General features: G+C 43.2%; 3 protein-coding genes across 5 annotated transcripts; all 3 read right to left on the bottom strand.

Annotated features, from left to right (window-relative positions):
* Positions 1–1,945: 1,945 nt before the first annotated feature.
* LOC120897801 (low choriolytic enzyme-like) lies at positions 1,946–3,305 on the bottom strand. Its single transcript, XM_040302911.1, has 4 exons — positions 3,133–3,305; positions 2,883–3,065; positions 2,501–2,809; positions 1,946–2,435 (listed from the first exon to the last, which is right to left on the bottom strand). The coding sequence occupies exons 1-4, from the start codon at positions 3,272–3,274 to the stop codon at positions 2,098–2,100; spliced, it is 972 nt and encodes a 323-aa protein (XP_040158845.1). The 5' UTR covers positions 3,275–3,305; the 3' UTR covers positions 1,946–2,097.
* A 62-nt stretch (positions 3,306–3,367) lies between these two features.
* Positions 3,368–19,366, bottom strand: LOC120897802 (astacin-like metalloprotease toxin 4). Its single transcript, XM_040302912.1, has 5 exons — positions 18,431–19,366; positions 4,235–9,663; positions 4,027–4,168; positions 3,808–3,971; positions 3,368–3,752 (listed from the first exon to the last, which is right to left on the bottom strand). The coding sequence occupies exons 3-5, from the start codon at positions 4,082–4,084 to the stop codon at positions 3,378–3,380; spliced, it is 597 nt and encodes a 198-aa protein (XP_040158846.1). The 5' UTR covers positions 4,085–4,168; positions 4,235–9,663; positions 18,431–19,366; the 3' UTR covers positions 3,368–3,377.
* On the bottom strand, positions 10,464–19,729 carry LOC120897800 (heterogeneous nuclear ribonucleoprotein 27C). Of its 3 annotated transcripts, none has more exons than XM_040302909.1 (2): positions 19,658–19,729; positions 10,464–18,429 (listed from the first exon to the last, which is right to left on the bottom strand). In XM_040302909.1, exon 2 carries the CDS (start codon positions 18,143–18,145, stop codon positions 16,907–16,909), a length of 1,239 nt encoding a protein of 412 aa, XP_040158843.1. In that variant the 5' UTR covers positions 18,146–18,429; positions 19,658–19,729; the 3' UTR covers positions 10,464–16,906. The 3 variants fall into 3 exon arrangements, with proteins under 3 accessions (XP_040158843.1, XP_040158842.1, XP_040158844.1); XM_040302908.1 differs by having other exon boundaries at positions 19,504–19,710; XM_040302910.1 differs by lacking the exon at positions 19,658–19,729 and adding an exon at positions 19,397–19,503.
* Between the last annotated feature and the right edge of the window lie 746 nt (positions 19,730–20,475).

The following is a 20,475-nucleotide window of genomic DNA, read 5'->3' as shown; positions in this document are numbered from 1 at the left end:
CCAGAAAATACTGTTAGGAGAATGTAGTAGACAAATCGGAAGAAAATCTATCTGAGTATGATGTTTTACAATGCGGCACATCTGTTCACAGGCCACTCATTTATACCCATTTATACACTAATAATATTAAAAAAAATCAAAAATTTCATTATTTTTTGGCTTCGGGGTTTGTTATCTTCACTTAAATCAAACACGATAAATCACTTTCCAACAATGCAACTGTTTGACATTCTGGAGCAAAAAAAGGGACACGAAATTGTTGGCCACCACCACTACCACCGGCAGGGAAACGAGACTGGAAAAAGGATCTGCAAATTGCGGATGATCTGGTTGCTGCAAACACTCTCCCCTCCCAGGGGGAACAGCACACTTCCATATGCAGCCGACATGAAAGGACGGCCACCAGACACCAAACCAGTTCATCATTCGATTGTTTACGATGCCGACGGTGGTAGCGTTGGTGCGCCTGGTGTTGATATTGGTTGGTGGTGGCTTTGTTGTTGGTCCGGAAAATTTATGACAAATTTTGATCTATTGTTGGCGTATCCTTCGAACCTCCTTCCCCTTGCGCTGGGCCGGTGGGATTAGACCGAAAGGAACACTTACCGAAGGACAGCGCCATGTGTGGGTTGGTGTTAGCATGCAGATACGGGGGGCAATGGACTTTTCATGCATACGACGTGTTAATCATCCCACTAACGATCCGTATATTTCCCTTGAAACAATCCCAACCCCCGTGGCCTGGATGAAACCTCTTGTTTTACGCAGGACCGTAGATTGAGAAAGGATTTAATATGTGCAAACACAGACCTACACACACACATACACACGACCATACGCAGTCTCATTCCCCAGGCAAAAAGCGGTCCTTCTCAGTAAAGGGGCGAGTTTCTCATTTTCTGCAATGCTCCCAAGCAATCCCAACCCGAATGGCCCAAACATGGTTTCCATATTTGAGAAACGACCCAACATGACCGTTACAGATAAATTAATAAGAGTTCGGGAAAAGTTCTAAGGAGGCCCTCTGCTTGGGGTTTGGGAGGTAGTAGGCAAGATTTGCCAACAAGTCAAGACCGACATGCTGACCGACCGTCAAGGGCGGGTAGGCGGATTGCCGAACATGAAACTTCTAGTGCCTCCAACAATTCAAAATGATAATTAACTCCCAGATTGAACCACATCTGTGGGTTTTGGCTTTCAGAAATCATCGTAAATTCTGACCGATCTGGGCAAGGGGATGGGAGGCCTACGCAAAGTTTGGAAAAGCATTTAACACCAAGGCCTGCGGGTTAGTAGGAAAGTTGCAAAGAATTCGCAGCAAGTGAGGCGTACAAAAAGGAAAGCACCGATTCAAGCTAAAGTTTTAAGCATTTTGTTTAGGTTTCGATGGTTTTACTTTTCTTTGTAGACTTTCCATCAATAAACAGGAAATGTGCTGAAGTGCTCTGAAGTACGCACACTCAACGCATAAAGCAATGCCACACAAATCAGCCATGCTAAAGGCAGTCGCTTTTTTATCTGAATGTCTGTTGCACGCCACTGCACGTGGAACGCTCACCAAAAACTGTGACGCAAACTTACTTAACTGTAACTAATTGAGTGCTGCGGGCACGGACCGATCCCGTGTACCGAAAATAAATAAATAAATAATTACTTCAACTGGAAGCACCTTCCGATATGGGTACGACAGCTAAGCCTACGGTGAAGTTCCCACGAACCGGGAACTTTTGCACGTCAGAATTTGCACAGGCCCTACCAGCACAGCTGGACGGCCTCCTGTATGTGCACGTGTTTCCAGTGACCAGCGTTTAATTATGCTACCGTAACTTATTCCACCGACCGGAAAAGAAAGTTACCGCAACACGTGTGCAAATGACAACCCATCAGATTGGTCCCATTTTTCCCATTTTCAGAAACATATACTTTACGTCGCAGTAGACACACACACGCATTTGTTGAGGATAAATGAACGGAACCACCAGCAGCTCTTCGACTGCTGTTGGCTGTTGGATACTTCCGATCTACGAATTTTACTTCACGAATATAAAATGTACATTTTAACCTTCTCCTGCCTTCTCGAATCGCCTGATCCACTCACTAATTCGCTCCAACAGTCCGCATAACGCGCTGGTACCGGAATCGATCCCTCCTGCCGTACGCTTTGGCCGGAATCCAGCGTGACGGTATCGGAAGTGGCTCCCGCGGCACCGGAACTCCACAGTACATGATGTTTATCAGCAGTGCATCGTACCACGTCAGTGTGTTCCGTTGGCCGAGTTCTCCCTCCCACTGTACCCGGGCGTGCATCGTGTCCAGCTCGCTGGGTCGTTTCGAAAACGCATCCTTCCGGTAGTGCATAATGCTGCCGAGATCGTACGGCACATTGAAGGTGGTTGTGTTCCCTGGATCGACCAAATCAAAGTTATCCCGCAATGCTGTGAGCGAGATAGAAGCTAATATGATTTGAAGCGACAATTAAACCAAAACACTGGCCACTCACATTCGTCCGGCAGCATGTTTTCGTACAGGATCGTAACGTAACGATCGCGATCGAGCCGATTATGCTCGTGGTAGAACCCGAGCGTGTGCATCAGCTCGTGCACCGGTGTCGTGAGCGCGTTGGCACATCCGGGCTGTAGATTGACGACGGTACGCTCCACACCACGACCTACGTCACTCCAGCAGCCGGGCTCAATGTTGTCGATCGAAACGTAGGCAACATCTTCCGGACGCCGTCGACGGAAGCGCACGCAGGTGTGGCGTTCAAACTCACGCATCGCACCGTTTATGAACTTCAACTCGGACGAGTCTGGAGCAGACGACCAGGAATAGGAAGGAATAGGGCATAAGTCCCTCAATACGCACACCCGGTCAATACTCACTGAAAGTTCCATCGATCGAGTAGATTACGGTTGCATTAGGCCATCGGTACGCTGCGTCCGGCGGTCCGGCGAGAGCGTGCCGAAACCGAGGCCTAGGAAGTCTCATATCACCACCGACCAGGTTGCCTAGCTCCCATGGTTCTATACCCGACGACCACGGATCATGGTTACGAACGAGAGGATCTGTTAACGAGAGCACACTACATCTTACCACATTACCATTCAAACTACAACAGCGCCCAAAACGTACCTACGGACGTATCGATCAAACGATACAGTGTGCTTCCAAAGATGGACAGATCGATCGGGATCAGCTCGCCGGTAGCGGGCGAAATTCCACACACCATCAACAACGCCACCAGCGATGCCCACCATCCAAACAATGTTACCATTCTTACGACCAAACCTAAACTGAGCAAACAAACCCGGTTGCACAGCTCTCCAAACTTCGGGATGTGCGGGAAAAATGACTTCACAAAGACACACCATTGATCATCATAGGCAGTAAAGAAACTGTATTGCCAACACGTCATACTCCGTCAGACGAGCTTGATGACCGAACGCAACCATGCTCCAGGGATGCCGCGGTACCATGGTAGGCAATCGACCCGGTGCCACACTGTACATCTCCGGCGTGTAGTGCATGATGCTCGCAAAGTCATACGGCAATGGGAACGCTTGGTCCGTCCAAGGACGAACGATCTCGTAGTGGTACAGCGCGATAGGATCTGGTCGAACGTGCTCATATAAAACGCACAGGTACTGGTTCCGATCGGGGCGCGTGTGTTGATGCAGAAAGCCCAACACGTGCAGCAGCTCGTGTAGTACCGTTCCAACGCGTTTAGTGCACCGCTTCGGGAGGTTCATGTACTAAGTAAGGAAAGAGATTAGAAGATTGAGAGTTCTTACTTTGAGTTTGTATTACCGTTGGACCACGTCGCTGACGTCCCGTATCAGCCCAACACTCCATTCCGAACTTGTTTGTTATCACAAGATAGTGGAGCTCGGACGTCCTTCTTGTAAACCGCACACAAGACACCGTACTGAGCAGGTCTATTGCATCGTTTATTGTTGATAGTTCAGTAGCATCTACAAATGACGAATATGGTTGATTAGTTGATAGAAGGTTTAATGTGGCACCTACTTTCCAAAAACTCCATCAAACAGGTACGGTACGGTAGCATTAGGCCATCGGTAACCATTAGGCAGAACGTTCTCTATAACTTCACCATACTGTTGCTCTCGATTTTGTGTGGAGCAAGCTGCTTGCATGGTGTCGAGTTTTTCTGTAAAAAATAGGATACTAAATCATAAAAAAATTAAATTCAGGAAACATCATTGTATTTACGTACCAGTGGGTTCAATCATCATTAACAGAATGTTGAGAATAAAGGATGAACCTTGAATCATCTTTAGAGAACCACACGAGATCGATCACTACTGGTTGAAGATCACACACGTTCTTAGTAGCTTGAAATGACATTTAAAACAGCAAATAACCTCCAATCATCCAAACGAAAGAAAGAAATGCTTTGTTGAGACTACTGCTACTACTACCACACACAAATAATGTCATCTTCAATGTACGATGAAACAGCTTCAAACAACTTCAATAAGAGCCAATGCTGCAACAGGGGGGTGGTTTTGGATTGAATTTGTTCCATTTTTCTTCATTAAATAATTTCCATACAAACAACCAGTTTTGTGTTTTTTTTTTTGTTAGTGATGCTTGTTTTGCAATACTTTTTTTTTGTTTTTGCTGTCTCAGTTTTGTTTTGTCTGTTTTTGTTATACTCGTAATAAACACATTGCTAGCATTTCTCAGTTAGTTTATCATTTTTTTGTTTTGTTTTGCTAGTGTTCAAAAAAATCAACCAACACAAAGAAAAACACCGACAACAGGAGACAATCGCTCATTTTGTGACATACATATATAGGTATATATGGGGGCAAGGTTGCTAGGAGATCATTTCTGTCATTACCCAAAATGTTCTATCCCACATGGGCTCTCGCGATCGCGGTGCACACTCAACGCTCGATCAAAACGAAACTTAAACATCGCTTATATGTATTCTCTGTACGGTAAAACTAGAAGTTGTTTTGGTTTTATTGTTTTGTGATGCTGTTTCTTTTCTTTTCTGTCCAACTTCAACTACTTTACTTTTCCTTAACAATTATCCTCGCATAAGAGCTGTTTTGTAAACTAAATGTTACCAACATAGTACTCCTGAGTTACTACAGTAACGGCATGTTGCGTTCGGCTATTATGAGCATCGAGAACGCATCCCGCATCCACGAAAACAGATACGCTTTCCCTTATCAAAATGAACGAAAACGATCCACCCATCGGACAGGGACATCCTGTCAGGCCTGCCCTAGGTAATTTACACAAAAAAGGACAGCCGGAGGAGAGGGGGATATTGTGGGTCCGAACACCTTTAAGGTCACGGTTCTACCGCTAAACTTAAGACTAACGATTGTGTTATGCCTGTGAAGAATCGGGTGAATGAAAGGATGTCTGAAATCTAAAACTCTATCTCAACTAGCTGTCTCCTTCTTGCATTTCAGGCCGTTTCCGGGATATACTGCATCATCGTTTCGTGGCACGATCGCGATCAATCCCATTCCACCAACTGCTACTACTACTGCTGAGTCGGAGATTTACTGTGCTACCGCAAGGAATATATGATCATCTTGCACCTCTCTGTCTGTCTGGTCTATCTGTCTGTCTTTCACCTCCCAATATAACGTATCTCTACGCAAAACGAATGAATTGGTTTGGGTGTTTTTGTATCTTCTTTTAAAATAGTGTCATGATTTAATACATTTCTTTTCCTCTCTTTCCCTTCTTTTCGGTTTTTCTGTTTATCTGTTTACACACTAGGATCATATCATATTTCAAAGGTTGTTTGTGTTCTATTTTACGAGTACATTGATATTGTATTGTATTATTATCTTAATTAGTGTCGTTTACTTGTTAGCGATTAAATACTACTACATGGATGAGTTTCGTTACAACAAACTGCTCTCCTCTCGGCACAATACAAACATACACACGCAGATTTCCCTCCTGTACGCACCGTTAAGCAAATATCATCATCATCAGTTGTTTTACACATTGTTTATTTATTAGTATTATTATTAATATTATTATTATTATTATTATTAGTATTATTATTATTATTTTGCACACAACAACAAAAAAGAAAAGAAAGAGAGAACAATCGTTTGTACACCTCTCGACATGTTGAAGAAGGTGTATAGAATTTAATCTTTCTGTTCCATTACAGTGTCATTCAATGCCTGCAGCATTTTTACTTCAGATCTTACTTCCACAATAACGATACTCGATCATGTTTACTGAGTCGTTTACTTAATCATTCAGGGTTTAAAAATGCTTATTATCGATGCCCGCAAGGTTCAGTTTTTGAATGGGATGGGAACGTAATCATTTCCCGTAGAACCATCATTTATTGTTTGTAGGTTGATTTAGTTTTGCAACCGGTGAGATCAGAAGTTGGAGTATCGAAAATGTGATGATCGCCCCGTTACTTCACAGGCGAAAACATGCAAGCACTCGCAACACTCACTCGATCCGATCGAACACGATGCTTCAAACCGAAAAGCCATCCCTCTCCACTCCTGCGTATGCTTCTTCCTCTGTTCTAAATGTACTCTAATGCTGCCGTCTACTCACATGCCACTTTACTGTTCTTTACTTGTTTTATGTTTTCTGTTAAAGTTAATAAGGCAATGTCAATAAAACGAAAATTATTTGCTCTCGTTTTTTTCTCTCTCTCTTCCATTTCACCCTAAATCCTTTAAACTGTGATTAGAGTTATTCGTTTTGTTTTCTTCTCTGTTAGAATATATGTGTGTATATATATATATGTAAATGTATAAGTGAGTGTATGTTCTAGTTTCTCATATGTCTATGCTTAAGTAACATTAGTGTGGTTGGGTACATAGTTTGAAGGAGTTCTTACATGTGTGTGTGTATGTGTGTTTGTTTTGTTCCTGTGTACAAAGTGCAATACTGAGCTTTTGTATTGTTGTGTTACAGATTTTTCATCAAATTTAATCTTTTATTTCTGTAATGTCGCTATCTTTATCATCTTTTACAACTGTTCATTTCTTCATTTGAGTTTTGTGTTTTTCCCCCTTTTTACCTTTCTCTTTCCAGCTACTCTGCTTGCAGTAACATAAAACCAACAAAAAAGCAACGAACTTCACACATCGATAGCATGCTCCAAATGCTCCTTTCCGGGTTTGTTTAGCATTTCTTCTGAAATTGGTTCGCTTTTCTCCTTTCGATAATCCAATGCACTGTATAGCCAGCCAAGGTGTGCAGCCCCTAGCTCCGGGGGGGTCACTTATTCAGTATCGTAAACAATATCCACTCGTATAAATGTATAACTTACTAAGTTACAGTTACAGTTGTATGTGTGTGTGTGTGTTTTTTTTTGTATTTGTTGTCCGATTTAATCTCAATTGCACAACACGCCCCAAGACACACGATACAGCAGACTCGCAAAACAGATACCACACACTAGGGCGGCTTAAGAGAGTTGTTTTGTTTGGTTTTAAAACGATTCGCCTTACAGCTACAGTTAATATAACAAGGGACAAAAAGGTTATTGAGGGAAAATCAGCCCACACTGTGTCCACATTATGGTAATCGGGTGCGAGCGTTCTACGGAACGTAGTAAAACTGATCCCTTTCGATCTTTAACTCCCCCTTCAAGAGGGCGAGGGAGAGAGAATACTGGATCATCAACTGGATCCTGGCGACGAGCTAGCAACTATAGGCTGATTAAACAGTGTTTTATTATTGTTTATGTGTAGCACTCGAAAAATATATCTCTGCTTATAACTCTATAACGATCTTTATTTGCGTTCTCGTTTGCCAACATTAGTGCCAACAACCATCCAGCCGGGCTTGGTACAGCGGATCGTACAGCGTGGCACTGGGCAAAACGAGCCCACTTTTGTCCTTATCGTAAGGGGCGAAGAGAAGGGAAAGGGGGGAAAAGGATGAAGGGAAAACCAGGATAGGTGAGAGCCTTAACGGAAAAGCCCACCTAACGGGGGCTGACCTAGTCAGAACTAATCCACAGCCTTTGCGTACGCGGGTGACGCGATCCTAAACGCCTCCACAAACCAAGAGTTAGTGGTTCAACGCTGTCCTTGTCCTAGTTACATTACTTCGTGCAATATTCTTTCTAACAAACAACCGAAAGTACCAACACCAACAGTGTAATGTGTGTGTGTGTCTGTCTGTCCCGTGTGTGGCTGTTTCTGTAACGATTTTGATAAGTGAAAAAGGAACGCACATTATCGCAACATGTGTTCATGTGTTTCGGTCGCATCGTTTCATCGAAAAAGGTACATCAGAGTGATCTTAAAATTACATTCTCGCCCAATTTGTTTTCTTTATCTGCCCCAACCAAAACAAGTACGTTTTTATCAATGATTATCAATATGTATCAATGAGCATTAACCACAAAAGTGACACAAAACAGAACGACACGGTATAGTAGCACGGCAAACGCGAGCTTTGGAAAGGACGAACATACGTTGTAGTACCACGTTGTTCCCTTGCAGCATTATTGTACGGAATTGCCCATCGGGGCCACTTGGGGGCGATTAATTGGGGCGATCTAGAGCGAACTATAATCGACATTACTTAACGACAGTAAGTACCTTCAACCAGCGCCTAACCACTGTCCACTGTAATAGTAATATCGCGTGCGTGTTTTCCCCTTTCTCTCTGTGTTTCTCCCTTTCTTTTTCTCTCTTCTCTTTTCTCTCTCCCTCTCTCTCTTAATAACAGGATGTAGAATAAATGTACCACTAGGAGTCAGTATGATTTTGCTCGCTTGCTTTGATCTAACTTTACATAACATGTTTACTGCTGTGTTTACCTGGGGATACTGGGGGGAGGGGAGTTTCAACAACTTTTACCTACTCTTTCTTTTCCTCTTCTCGATTTCTTCTCCCTTTTTTTGTGGGTTGTGTTTCTGTGTGTGTATGTGTTTGTTTGTTTACCGTCTTATTTAATGTGTTAATTAATGATTATTAGGTTTCTGTTTGCTTTGTTTTTTTTCTTTTCTTAATTCTTGTTTGCCCTACTCTTGCTTACTTATTATGGGTTCTTAAATTCAAAATTGATATTAACCAGTCTTTTCAATTTCAGCTTACATGTTTACCTTTTGTGTCGCTATATTTTTTTTTCTTCTTCGTGTTTCGTTTTTCTCTCTCTCTCCTCTCTACCGCTTTTGCTAGCATCGTATCGTTTGTAGTGCCCGTGTGTTTTGTATTGTTTGTCTTCGGTTTTGTGTTTTGTTTTCGCTTATTTCACTTAGTTTTCATCGGACTATTTGGTAATGCTTATGCGTACTGTAAAGTATCATTTAGGTTCGTGGCCCTTGCTTACGTTGTATGCTCTTTCGGTCTTATACACACGCGAGTCTACCGGCTACTATCATCAACTACTACACATCGCTGTTTTGCCTTGGCTGTGTTTTTGTTTTTTTTCTTCTTGATGTTTTCTATAAGCGTGGTTAGCTTTTTCTTAGCTGTATTAGCACCCCCAGTGTACACAGCTAGAGAAACCTCGGCTTAGTTTAAAGGGGAAGGGGGGGGGGGCGTTGGAGAGCCGGAAAGGAGCCATTCGGAACGCAACTGCCGAATCGAGTGTGAATGTTGCTTCGTTTGCTGGCTGATTGATATACTGGAAGAGAAAACATATGTGCGACACACACACACCTATCGTCAAAACCTAAAAGGATAAAGAGAAAAAAATGTTTTAAAAATAAAGTACAAAAAAAAACAAACAAAAGAAAGTGAAAAGGTATAAAAACAAATTAAAAAAACCATTGGCTAACGAAAGTTTTTATAATAAATGATTATGTTTATTAAGTTTGATTATTTAAATACAAAAAAATTGTTCTCGGAGGAGGAGGACACAATTAAAGAGGGTAAAAAAGAAAAAAAAAAAGGATGCACAAAAACAGAACCAAATTTGACACCATTGAACCGTGTTTGTGGGTAGAAAGTAAGCAAAACAATGCCATAAAACGTAATAAAAATGATCAACTTGACACCCCCTTAATGTTGTCCCTATTGGCGTCATTAATATATAATCTGTTCATCTGTGTAAGGTGTTCGTTTTTTGCTTCGTTTTGATGTTTTTAGCAGCATTTGAATGTTGTTTTTTTCTCTCTTTTCTCTGTATTACACACGCCGGATTGTTGTAGGAAACGAGTTTTCGAAAAAAGAAAAAAAAACTATCTAGTCGAGTCTAGGATTGTGTCTGTAATCTGAGGATTGTCGCTGCCGCACGCTGTCCAATTCTCCACTTGGAATTCCACAGTGGTGGTGATGTTTAGTTTTAAAAGTATATCCCCACACCCCACTGTGTGGGAAAAACGAAAATTTATATCCTAACTTAGCTTGATGCCTCTCACTTAGTTGTTAATTAATAAAACCGTGTGTGTTTGTTTTGCTTTTGCTATTCTTATCTCATTCACACAAAGGAGCGCTACGCTCTCCTTCGTTTTGTTGGCGCAATTTGATGGGTTTTTTTTCCTTATCATACACAATCTATTAGTAGCTTGCTTAATTTCTTCTCATCTATATCGCGGTGTTTTTTTGTTTTTTGTTTACCTTTCCTTTACGTTCTATTTGGCAGTTATTATTATGCTAAGCGATAGGTACGATTTGTTTCTGTTTTTTGTTAAAAAAAACTTGCCTTTAAACGATAGAGCGTTAACCCCCGCAATACAACAAACCTAAATCGACGGGCGGCGTGTACAGGGATCATATCCAGCCGCAGTTATGTTGCAATTGTTTCGTGTACACACCAGATACACTAAAAAACACGGCGCGTTACATTATTATTGTTTTGCTAAAATCACCTGTGTCCTACTGCGTCCTATCGCATCGGACCCGGTGGAAAGAAGCGCACGGTGTGGCGCAACCACAACCTGCAGGTCACAGACACGCATCGCTTAACTAACACGGAAAAGGGGGGAAAAATGGGAGGAAAGTTTAAATGAACATCACATTCGATCTTGCATGAGTGGTGTGTTTTTGTATGTGACAAAGGTTTTTTTATCTTTTCGTACCGCTCTTATGGGATGATTAAACAAAAAACAAACAAAATGATATACAGCAAAAAGTGAGCAAAACGATACGGTCGTATGCTTCTATTATAATGGTAGTGTATATATATTTATGCAAATATCCGACAAAAAAATGAAGAGAAGATAGCAAATTACACAGAAGAAGATAGTGAAGTTTAAAGAAAAAAAACGCATAAAGAAATTAATCATAAAGCGGAACATACATAAAATTAAACGCAAATTTCTCACTCGCTCGCTACCGTTCGCCACTTTTGTTTTCCTCATAGGATCTTCTTCTAGTGGGAGGAGGGGGGAGGGGGGGTAGCACACACACACACACGACGCACACACGCTTTTGCCCTCCTGGGGTGGTGGTAGCTGTTGTTTTTTTGTATTTTTCCTCACTTTTCCTTAGCTCAGTTCAGTTGCCTAACACTTGCCTACTAAACACATTACCTTAAGAAAGCACTACAAACAAACAAACGAACGAAAAGAATGAACAAACGGTACATCCTTCTTAAAACAAAACGGAAGGAAGCAGGATCAACCGGACGATGTGTTCCAAATTAACGTAGCCAGTCGCATTCCGAACGGGCGGTGGGGAGAAAAGGGCCACTTAGGGTCGGAATAGGAAATATGTAACATGAATGGATGGGGAGGAGTAGGGAACGGGGAACAACTGTGGGTATAAACTTCTAAACTATCTTACTTTGCTGTTCGCTAACGCAGGCCAGCCAAGAGGAGAACATACGTACGTGGTAGTTAGTAGTAGTAGTAGTAGTAGTACTAGTAGTAAGTAATAGTCATAGCATAGTAGCATTACTTTTAAAATACATCAAAACATGGAAGTGACTCTACACACACAGACAAAAAAAGAAACATAATTAACATCTCAACACTAATATCACGCACCGTCGGCGGGTGTGTGTGTTGTTAAAAAGGAAGCAAACAAAAACTAACGGGTATTCGATACCATTCGTTTTGTTTCCGTGGGAAAACAATAGGAAAATTCACGCTTTTCTTCTCTCTTAGACGTTGAACGCGCGTCACTACTTCGCTGTGTGTGTATGTGTGTATATGTGTGTGTGTCTACTATCTGTCTCTACTAACGAAGTCTATTCACTATTGTTTAAGTTATCTGACGCTTCTTTTTTAAACCTAGTTCTTTACCAGTTCTTATGCAGAAACAAAAAATCAATCAAAACACTACTAAAACAGGGCTTCCGGCGGTATCTTAACTGATGTTCTTTTTTAGCTTATTGTTGTTACTTGCATGCCTTCTGCAAACTTGCTTTACACCTAACCTACAAAATCTCGCACCTCTTCTCCCGAGCTTTAATCCGTTGTTGCTTGGTGGTTGAGTTTTTCTTCCCTTTTTTTTCTTAAACAATTTTCTGTGTTACACTCTAGTAGTTTTTGTTTTAGAACAGAATTCTTAACCCACACACACACAAACACACACACGCGCACACGCACGCTATCTTTCTGCCTTGCTCATTCAAACATTCCCGTTCATGCATTCATCAAACACACAACACGCCTCTAACCTTAGCTGTTGGAGAACTTGGTTGGTTTATCCACTATTTTAGTTTGATTTCTAGGTTTTTGTTGCACTAATTTGTTAAAACAAAAAAGAAGGGGCACCTCATAATACAGAGAGAGAGAGAGAGAAAATAAACTATTTCTGTTTCATTTCTGGTTCCTTATATGCTTCATTATAACAATTACTTAAACTTGGGCTTAACCAACAACAACCATAACAACAACCCCCCGTCCGCAAAGGCAGTTATCCTTTTCGTTTCCTAGGAAACATAGGACACACGCATACGCATACGCTTAAAAACGCGCACCACAAACAATGTTTTGCGCAATGTGCAAACACGTGCGCGAGAAGCCCTGTGCCCTTGCGGGTGTTGTTTGATCTGCTAACACACGCACAAGCACACACATACACACACACACCGGTATTCGCCCAGTTCGATATTAGTATGATTTAGTTTGTTTTGTTTTTTTTCCTTCCTCGCTAAAAAGTTACACAATATCAGTTCTTGTTCTTAAGACGCGATACACACGAGCGTGCGTGCGCGCATAATCTATGTACCTTACGTGTAGTGGTATGCTCCTACTATTAGAAAGCCCGCCTGCTGCGTTCTTTAAAACAAAAAAAAGAAAAATATTCTAGTTTTTCCACTTCACTTATTCGAAAACTCCGTGGAAAACTATTATGGATTAAAAAAGCAAACAAAGGAACAGACACAGAGGGAGTTAAATGAAAAATAATGTTAAATAAAAGCTGTTACAGAGATAGAAGAAGAAAAAACACGAAAAAGGAATGAGGAAAACGAAATAAAAGCACAAATCGGTTGTTTTTTGTTACAATCATTAAAAAGCCGCGCGTGCGTGAGAACAATCCTGCCCTCCCTCACGGGGCACACATTTTGCATTTTAATATTAATCGTCCGCGAGCAGTTTTTTTTTGACACAATACAGGGTACAGGGTGTAGTAGGTAGGTATGATGCGCTCTAAAATGTACAATAATAGAATTCCACATTAAAAGAAAAGGAAAGCAAATACTAATATATCCTTATGTATGCCTTTCTCGATGATCAAGGCGTGATAAATCAAGTGTTGTTACTACTATCCTTTTGTTTAAAACAATCACCGTCTTTTCCCACCGCTAAAAATAGTGGTTTGTGTGTGTGTGTGTGTGTGTGTAAGTGCTTTCTTCTCCTAGCATAATATTGGCGCGCACGAAATTAATTGCTAATTGCCATTACATATCATTCTCTTTTTGTATGACCTGCACAATGATTCTTAACTAACAGCCATGCTTCATCCGCAGCCATTGCTGGTATTGTGGCAGGGAGAGTGCCATTGTTAGCCTTGTCTTGTTCTAGCTTTTACTCACTAGTGTACTCTAAAGCGTGTGCTAGTGTACTCGTACTCACTTTTAAGTACACTAGCGCACTCGGAAAAAGAATATCCTTCACAAACGAGACGAGAAGCTGAACCGCCGCATATTTACGCATTATTTTAAAATGATAAAGTTTTCACAATTGAATTCTTGCGTGCGTGAATCCTATCGTTCTTCCCCTGGTGTTGCCACCATACATGCCTGAGCAGAAATATATCTACCCACAGTTTTAAACTGGCTCTGCTCGTGTCTCTCTCTCGTTTAACATATCTCTTGTGGTGCTACCCATAAAATGACGGTATAATAGGGATAAAAGCGAACTTAGCATACATAAGCCCGTGTATACAAATCAAATTAAAACAAAAAAATCAACTCCAGAAGGGGGAAAGGAAAAGTTGTGCCAAAAAGGACCATTTTGACCGTTGTTCGTGTCTTTGTGGAAGCTCTGGCCAGACACTAGAGTGTGACTACTAGAGGGCACTACTACAGTACGTGTGAATGTGTGTGTGTGTATGTTTAGGATACAATTAAAAAAAGAACAGAACAAGCTAGCATTATTCATAGATCGATTATTAAAATAAATGGTGTTCTATAAAACAAAATCGAAAAAATAATATTTATCATATAAAAAAAATTAAACGAATGGAAAGAAAACAGGCTGCAAACAGTTCACGTACAACGGTGTGTGTGTGTGTGTGTGTGTGTGTGTGTGTTGGAGGGAAAGATAATTGAAAACAAAACCAAACAATCCTCCTTTCGTCTGCGGTGGTGTTTGTCTCTTTAACTTTGTCTTCAAATTAGTATGTATGTTTCTAGTTTGTTACTTAAAAAAAAAAACTCTTTACATGTGGGACACACAACAGAACACGCACATACACGCAGAGATAATTTTCAAAAAAAAAAAAAGAGAAACAGCTTTACTATGTTTTCCTACACATCGACCAACACAAACGACACTTTCACCACTTTCTCTCTGTCTGTCTGTCTCTCTGCCTCGCTATATATTAATTGCCGGTATTATGTGTTCAGTGTTGCACGTTTATGTTTTTCTTTTGTTTCTTGTTGTGTGTTATATTTAAAAAAAAACAGAAGCAATCTCTTCCCACAATCCAATTCAATAACAATTTCACACCCAATTACAAAGATTGACGCGTTTCGTCTGTTTTCTATTTCGAAAGTTACTATACGAATATTATACTTTAAAACAACACACAGAGGCTAACTTACTTTTACACACCCTCTCCCTCCTCCCCGATATTGCCGGCAACAGTTAATTATTCGCGAGCGCGCGTGTGTTTATGTATGTAAATGAGGTGTATAAACAAAACTCGAAAGGTAGGTATAAGGTGGGTGTGTGGTAGGTGTGTGTAATGTCCGAGTTTCCACCCATTTATCTGCTTAAAAAAGAAGTGTGAAAAACTAGTTGTTAATTTAATACAATCCGTTACTATTTCCACCAGAACAGGAAACAATGTTTGCAATGCAACAACAAATCCAACCATCTCTCTCTCTCGCTCTCTTTCCTCACACTAAATCCAATCTCTCTGTGTACAAGTGTGTGTGTGTGTGTGTGGGTTCTGCATTCAAAGGAAAATTTGTAGTTTTCAGTACTTCTCATCCCCCGAACGCCACCGGTTTTCTTCAAACTCTAGCATATTACCCCTCCAAATATTAACCGTGGTTGTTACAGCGCTACGTTCCTATACTTGCATCTTTTACATGTTTTCCAGCTTCCAGCTTTATATATCTCTCTCTCTCTTTCTCTTGCTTTTGTTTCTATCGTAAACTACTTATCATGAATTTGTGTGTTTTGTTTGCTTCCTCATTCTAAAGTCGCGCAAAGTAAATGTAATTAGTTAGTATTATTATCTTCTCCTTCTAATTAGCTTCGCTTTCCTACGCATACCACCGTCATCGCTCTATCTATCTTTTACTCCATTTGTGTTGTATTTTTTGCTCTTCTTATTTCTTCACCAGCATTTTTTTTTTTATGGGGAGGATTGTAGTGTGTTTTGTGTGTGGGTGTGTGTTTTGTGTTTGCGAACATTTATATGCAATATGGATGTGGTTGTTCTTGTTGTTTATAATAGTAGTTACTAGAGTTACTTGTTTTTTTTTTATAATCTTTGCTAAGCATCCTTTTTTGTTTTTCCGTGTTTTCTTTTCTTTTTCTTTTTTGTTGTTGCTCACCTTATTAGAATCCCTCATTTTGTTTATATGATTTTACCTTTTGTTTTCTTCCTCTTCTTGTTATATGTATATATAATTATTTATAATGTATAGAGTTTGTTGCTGCTGTATATACTCCATGCTCTTGCTTGTAATTGAATGAATACGATGTCGGTCCACCCCCTCCACACTTTTAGCTTGTTGTATGTATGAGTGAGTTTCCCAAGCGGACAGTGTTTTATGAAACAATTCATCGGAAAGTTCCACCATCATCATGATCGTCATATTTTTGTTGTTGTTTAGTTTTCCTCTCTTATCTAGCGTATGGGTGCTTACTTCTGCTAAAATCCTGATGGAATTCCGACCCCTTGCTCGACGCTGTGGGCCCGTTCCACTTCACTCTTCTAAACCGATTTACAGAGGGTATTTTTTATATCTGTATGTTGCTGTGTATGCACATGATGCTGATTCTATTGTTGTTGCTGTTACACTGCGCTGATGCTTTCTAATGCTTTCTGTTTTCTTTTTTTTTCTTCTTTTTGTTCCTTTCCATTCGATTAGTGTAATTTATAGGACGCCAAAAAATGGGTGCGTGTGTGTGTGCTCTCTATTTTCTTATTGATCCTCCTTACAGTAAACGCTGACCACGATTGAGCACCGATGCTGTTGCTGCTGCTGCTGCTGGAAGTGGCGCTTGGACGCTTGCTCCGCTAACGGGCCCACCAAACGCGTACCCTCCTGCTGCCAACGATGGGCGTTCCATGCCCGCCAAACGGCCCGCAGCAACGTCGGAAGCGTCAATCCGCTCGCCCATCTAGAACGCCTGGTAGGGCGGCTGGGAGGTCGCATCACTGCCGGCACCGTACACCGAGCGCGGCCGGTTGTTGTACGTGTTCTGGTCGTTCTGGTAGTAGTTGTAGCCGGCGGTAGCGGCGGCAGCGGCAGCCGCCGCAGCAGCCGCACCACCACCGTACGCGGCCGAACCGCCACCGTACTCCGAGCCCGGCTTGGACGGGCCACCGCTCGTCGGTCCGGCCGAGGCGCCCGGACCGGCGGTCGGGCCGGACTGAGGGCGCGTGTACATGTCCGCGGTCGAGCCAGCGGCCGAGCCGGCCGTGTTCGGCGGCATGTTCCACGAGTTCCAGTTGCCGGACCCGTACCCGCCGGCGCTACCGGCGCCCGAGTTGTTGTACATGTCGTACCCACCGTAGCCCTGCGTTTGCTGCGGCGTGGCATTGTAGTTGCCCCACTGCTGCGGTGGCGGCGGGGCTCCCCAGCTCTGGTACGCGTTGGCGGCACCGGCCGCACCGGCCCCGTACCCGCCGTAGCCCTGCTGCGGCTGGGACGTGCCCCAGCCCTGGTAGCCCTGGATCATGTTCGACTGCATGTTGATCGGCGGTCCGCCCATCTGCCCGTTGCCCATCGGGGGTGCCTGCGGCGAGCCCCACTGGTACGAGTCGGTGTTCATGCTGTTGCTGTTGTTCTGATTGCCGTCGCGCGGTTCCGCCTTCTTCACCTCCACCTGCTTGCCGCTGATGTGCACGAAGTGGTCCGTCGTCGCACGCTCGACCGCGCTCTCGTTCTCGAACGACAGGAAGCCGAAGCCGCGCGACTTCTTCTTCTCCTGGTCGTACATGATCACCACCTCCATGACGGTGCCGTACCGGCAGAAGAACGAGCGCAGATCCGTCTCGGTGATGTTGGGCGGCAGCCCGCCGAGGAACACCTTCGGGTAGCCGCCGGTGCGCTTCGGCTTGTGCTGCGAGCGCGGATTGCACGGCTTCGGATCGATCGTGCGCCCGTCCAGCGTGTGCGGCCCGTTCTCGAGCGCCCGCTCCACGTTCTCCGGATCGGCAAACGTCACGAAGCCGAACCCGCGCGACCGGCCCGTCTCGTTGTTCTTCATCACCACGCAGTCGATCACCTCGCCATACCGGCTAAAGTAGCGCTGCAGGTTCTCGTGGCTCGTCTCCCAGGACAGCCCGCCGACGAACAGCTTGCCCTTCTCATGATCATCCAATTCGGCCGGGATCATCTTTTTCGATGGATGCATCTTCCTGCCACCGAGGCTGCTGCTGCTACCCTCACTGTTGCGGTTCCGTGCAGGGGCCCGCGCCGGTTGCTGATACACCTCGTTGCCTGGGGGATACGTCGTGATGAGGCTGGCCTGGTACCTGTTTACACACTGGCCGGATTCTGGCTGGATACACACTCACACACACTTCCTCACCTACACTACCGTCGGCGAATTTGCGTGGGGTTTGTGTTGAGGGTGGAGGGGGCCTCTCACTCTCCTGCAGAGGTGCGCGTGTGTGTTTGTATATGTTTATTCACTTACTACACGTGCGTAGGCGGTGGTCCCCGTTGAATCCGTTTGTTCCGTTTGTTTGCATCGCCCGAAGCGCCGTCGATGATATCGCCGGGGACAGAAGAGGCACACCAAAATGGACGATCCACGGAGCAGGACACGATGGAACAATAATAACACCACGGGCACAGAAAAAGAAAGAAAGGAAAAAAGCAAAATAAAATATCTTCACATCCAAGTAGGTGTTGATGCGCGCGTGTACGTGTGTGAGTATCGAAATGTGTACGTGTGTGTGTGTGTGCGTATGTCGGATACATATGCGAAGGAAAGGAAGGTGATTAACCGCATCCATCTAATGAACGGTGCACCGTCCGAAGAAGAGAAAGAAGAACACACTCATCAGCACACCAGGCGACCCGCGTACGATTCCGCGTCACACTCAAACCGGGGGAAATTCCCCACATTTAGCTACGTAATCACGACATAATCTGCGAGCGGCAGCATCCTTTTTCTTCGTCAATGCTGACGAACGAAAGGCTGCGTGGCCATAGCAGCGAAAAGCGGCTCTCCACCAAATTTCACCACCACCTCACCTTGCTCACCACCGATGGCGTTTGTCCATCCGGTACGCCACGAAACAGTAACCATTGTCGGGATACTGCTCGCAAACCCGTACCAGATTGGTGGTACAATGCAGACTCGTCACGACGACAAACGGAAGTTCACGCAAGGAGAATGTCGACGGGGTGGTGGTGGTTGTGTGGAAAGCATCCAAAAAGGCTAAATTTTACAGCTAATTCACACGTTCCGCAGTTCGAAAACGGGTCCAAAAATAACCCACAGTACCATTCCTGGCACCGGGGACACAAATCCGATCGAAAAAAAAAACCCGCACGCCTTACATTTTCGCCAGCCTTACGGTGGAACCATGTTCCGGATACGCCACGACACGGGGGGAGGGGAGGGGGGGAACGAACGACACACAGCAATACGTACGCACGTACACGCGCTGCTGCCTGCTTCGGGTACACGGGTACACGGGGTGGCTGGCTCGCTGGCACACTTCTTTCGCTTCCCGGGCGGCCACGGGCCGTTTTACTTACTTTCTAGTATTTCTAGCGGCTTCTTTACGTTTTAAAGATTAAAATTATGCTTAGCGTTCAGGGTTTAATCTTAATAAGATGCCTTAAATACTAATTAGAAAACTAAAAAAGATTAAACTTCTTAGAAATCTAAATAACATTAAATGGTGCTGACCATCGCTTTTCCCTTTTCACCTTTTCGAGGTTAGCTGCACTGTACAAGCTGCTCGAATCGAGCATTCGGCACGGGCACGAGGCGAAAGCGGTGTTGTCGCGAGTGAGCCGAACGCGCGCTCGAATCGTCCACAAATCGTGCGGCGTCATCCGGGCGAAAGGTGAATCGATTGTAGTAGCATTTTCACTAGGGCGCGCTGTGTTTGGGGCACATTTTTATTGTGATTTTCGTTCCATTTCGTTTTGGAAGCGTATTTTAATCAACGGTATGAAGGAATGAGGAAAAATGCAATGTTTTTAATGCTTTTACGAAGCACGATTGTATGATAATTTAAAAGATAGAGAATCGATTTCAAATCGTTTCGTTTATAACCCCACACTCAATTCTCATTGGGCCGTTTCAAGAATGAGCGTGCATTTTGTTTTGAAGGATTTAATTTTTACAAACTCAAAATTTGTATGAATTCTGCGCCAAAAATGAAACAATAATAGCTCATTAAATTTTCGGAAAAAAAACAGTTCAAAATTGTATGTTTTGACAGTGAAAAATCAATCTACGTGGCAAAATAATGCAAAAAAAAAAATAAACAAACAAATAAATATGTTTTTGCTGGCATTCATTTGATTGTTTAGAATACAATATTGTGGTGACTTAGTACAACTCAGCGGAGCACATGTACCAGAGTTTTTTTTCGTGGAGTTTATAACAAGTTTAAACTGTAAAAAGCCCGATTTCTCAACCCACTCCGAAAACAAAATTTCATTTCGCATAGTGGTAGTCAAGGGCGAAAACTTCTGTCAGTGTGTGAACAATTGTTT

The sequence above is a fragment of the Anopheles arabiensis genome, chromosome 2 (assembly GCF_016920715.1).
Source record: "Anopheles arabiensis isolate DONGOLA chromosome 2, AaraD3, whole genome shotgun sequence".
Lineage (NCBI taxonomy): Eukaryota > Metazoa > Arthropoda > Insecta > Diptera > Culicidae > Anopheles > Anopheles arabiensis.
Note: the sequence above shows the minus strand (reverse complement) of the source record. Positions and strands in the feature narration are given on the sequence as shown.

What these genes read in the sequence shown, in the direction of transcription:
- LOC120897801 (XM_040302911.1), bottom strand. Translation starts at nt 3,274, where the DNA reads ATGGTAACATTGTTTGGATGGTGGGCATCGCTGGTGGCGTTGTTGATG. An exon ending in TTTGATCGATACGTCCGTAG is followed by an intron (nt 3,066 to 3,132) that starts GTACGTTTTGGG and finishes TCTCGTTAACAG; the next exon opens with ATCCTCTCGTTCGTAACCAT. An exon ending in CTCGATCGATGGAACTTTCA is followed by an intron (nt 2,810 to 2,882) that starts GTGAGTATTGAC and finishes CGTCTGCTCCAG; the next exon opens with ACTCGTCCGAGTTGAAGTTC.
- LOC120897802 (XM_040302912.1), bottom strand. Translation starts at nt 4,084, where the DNA reads ATGGTTACCGATGGCCTAATGCTACCGTACCGTACCTGTTTGATGGAG. An exon ending in TTTGATGGAGTTTTTGGAAA is followed by an intron (nt 3,972 to 4,026) that starts GTAGGTGCCACA and finishes CGTCATTTGTAG; the next exon opens with ATGCTACTGAACTATCAACA. An exon ending in GTCAGCGACGTGGTCCAACG is followed by an intron (nt 3,753 to 3,807) that starts GTAATACAAACT and finishes TTCCTTACTTAG; the next exon opens with TACATGAACCTCCCGAAGCG.
- LOC120897800 (XM_040302909.1), bottom strand. Translation starts at nt 18,145, where the DNA reads ATGCATCCATCGAAAAAGATGATCCCGGCCGAATTGGATGATCATGAG.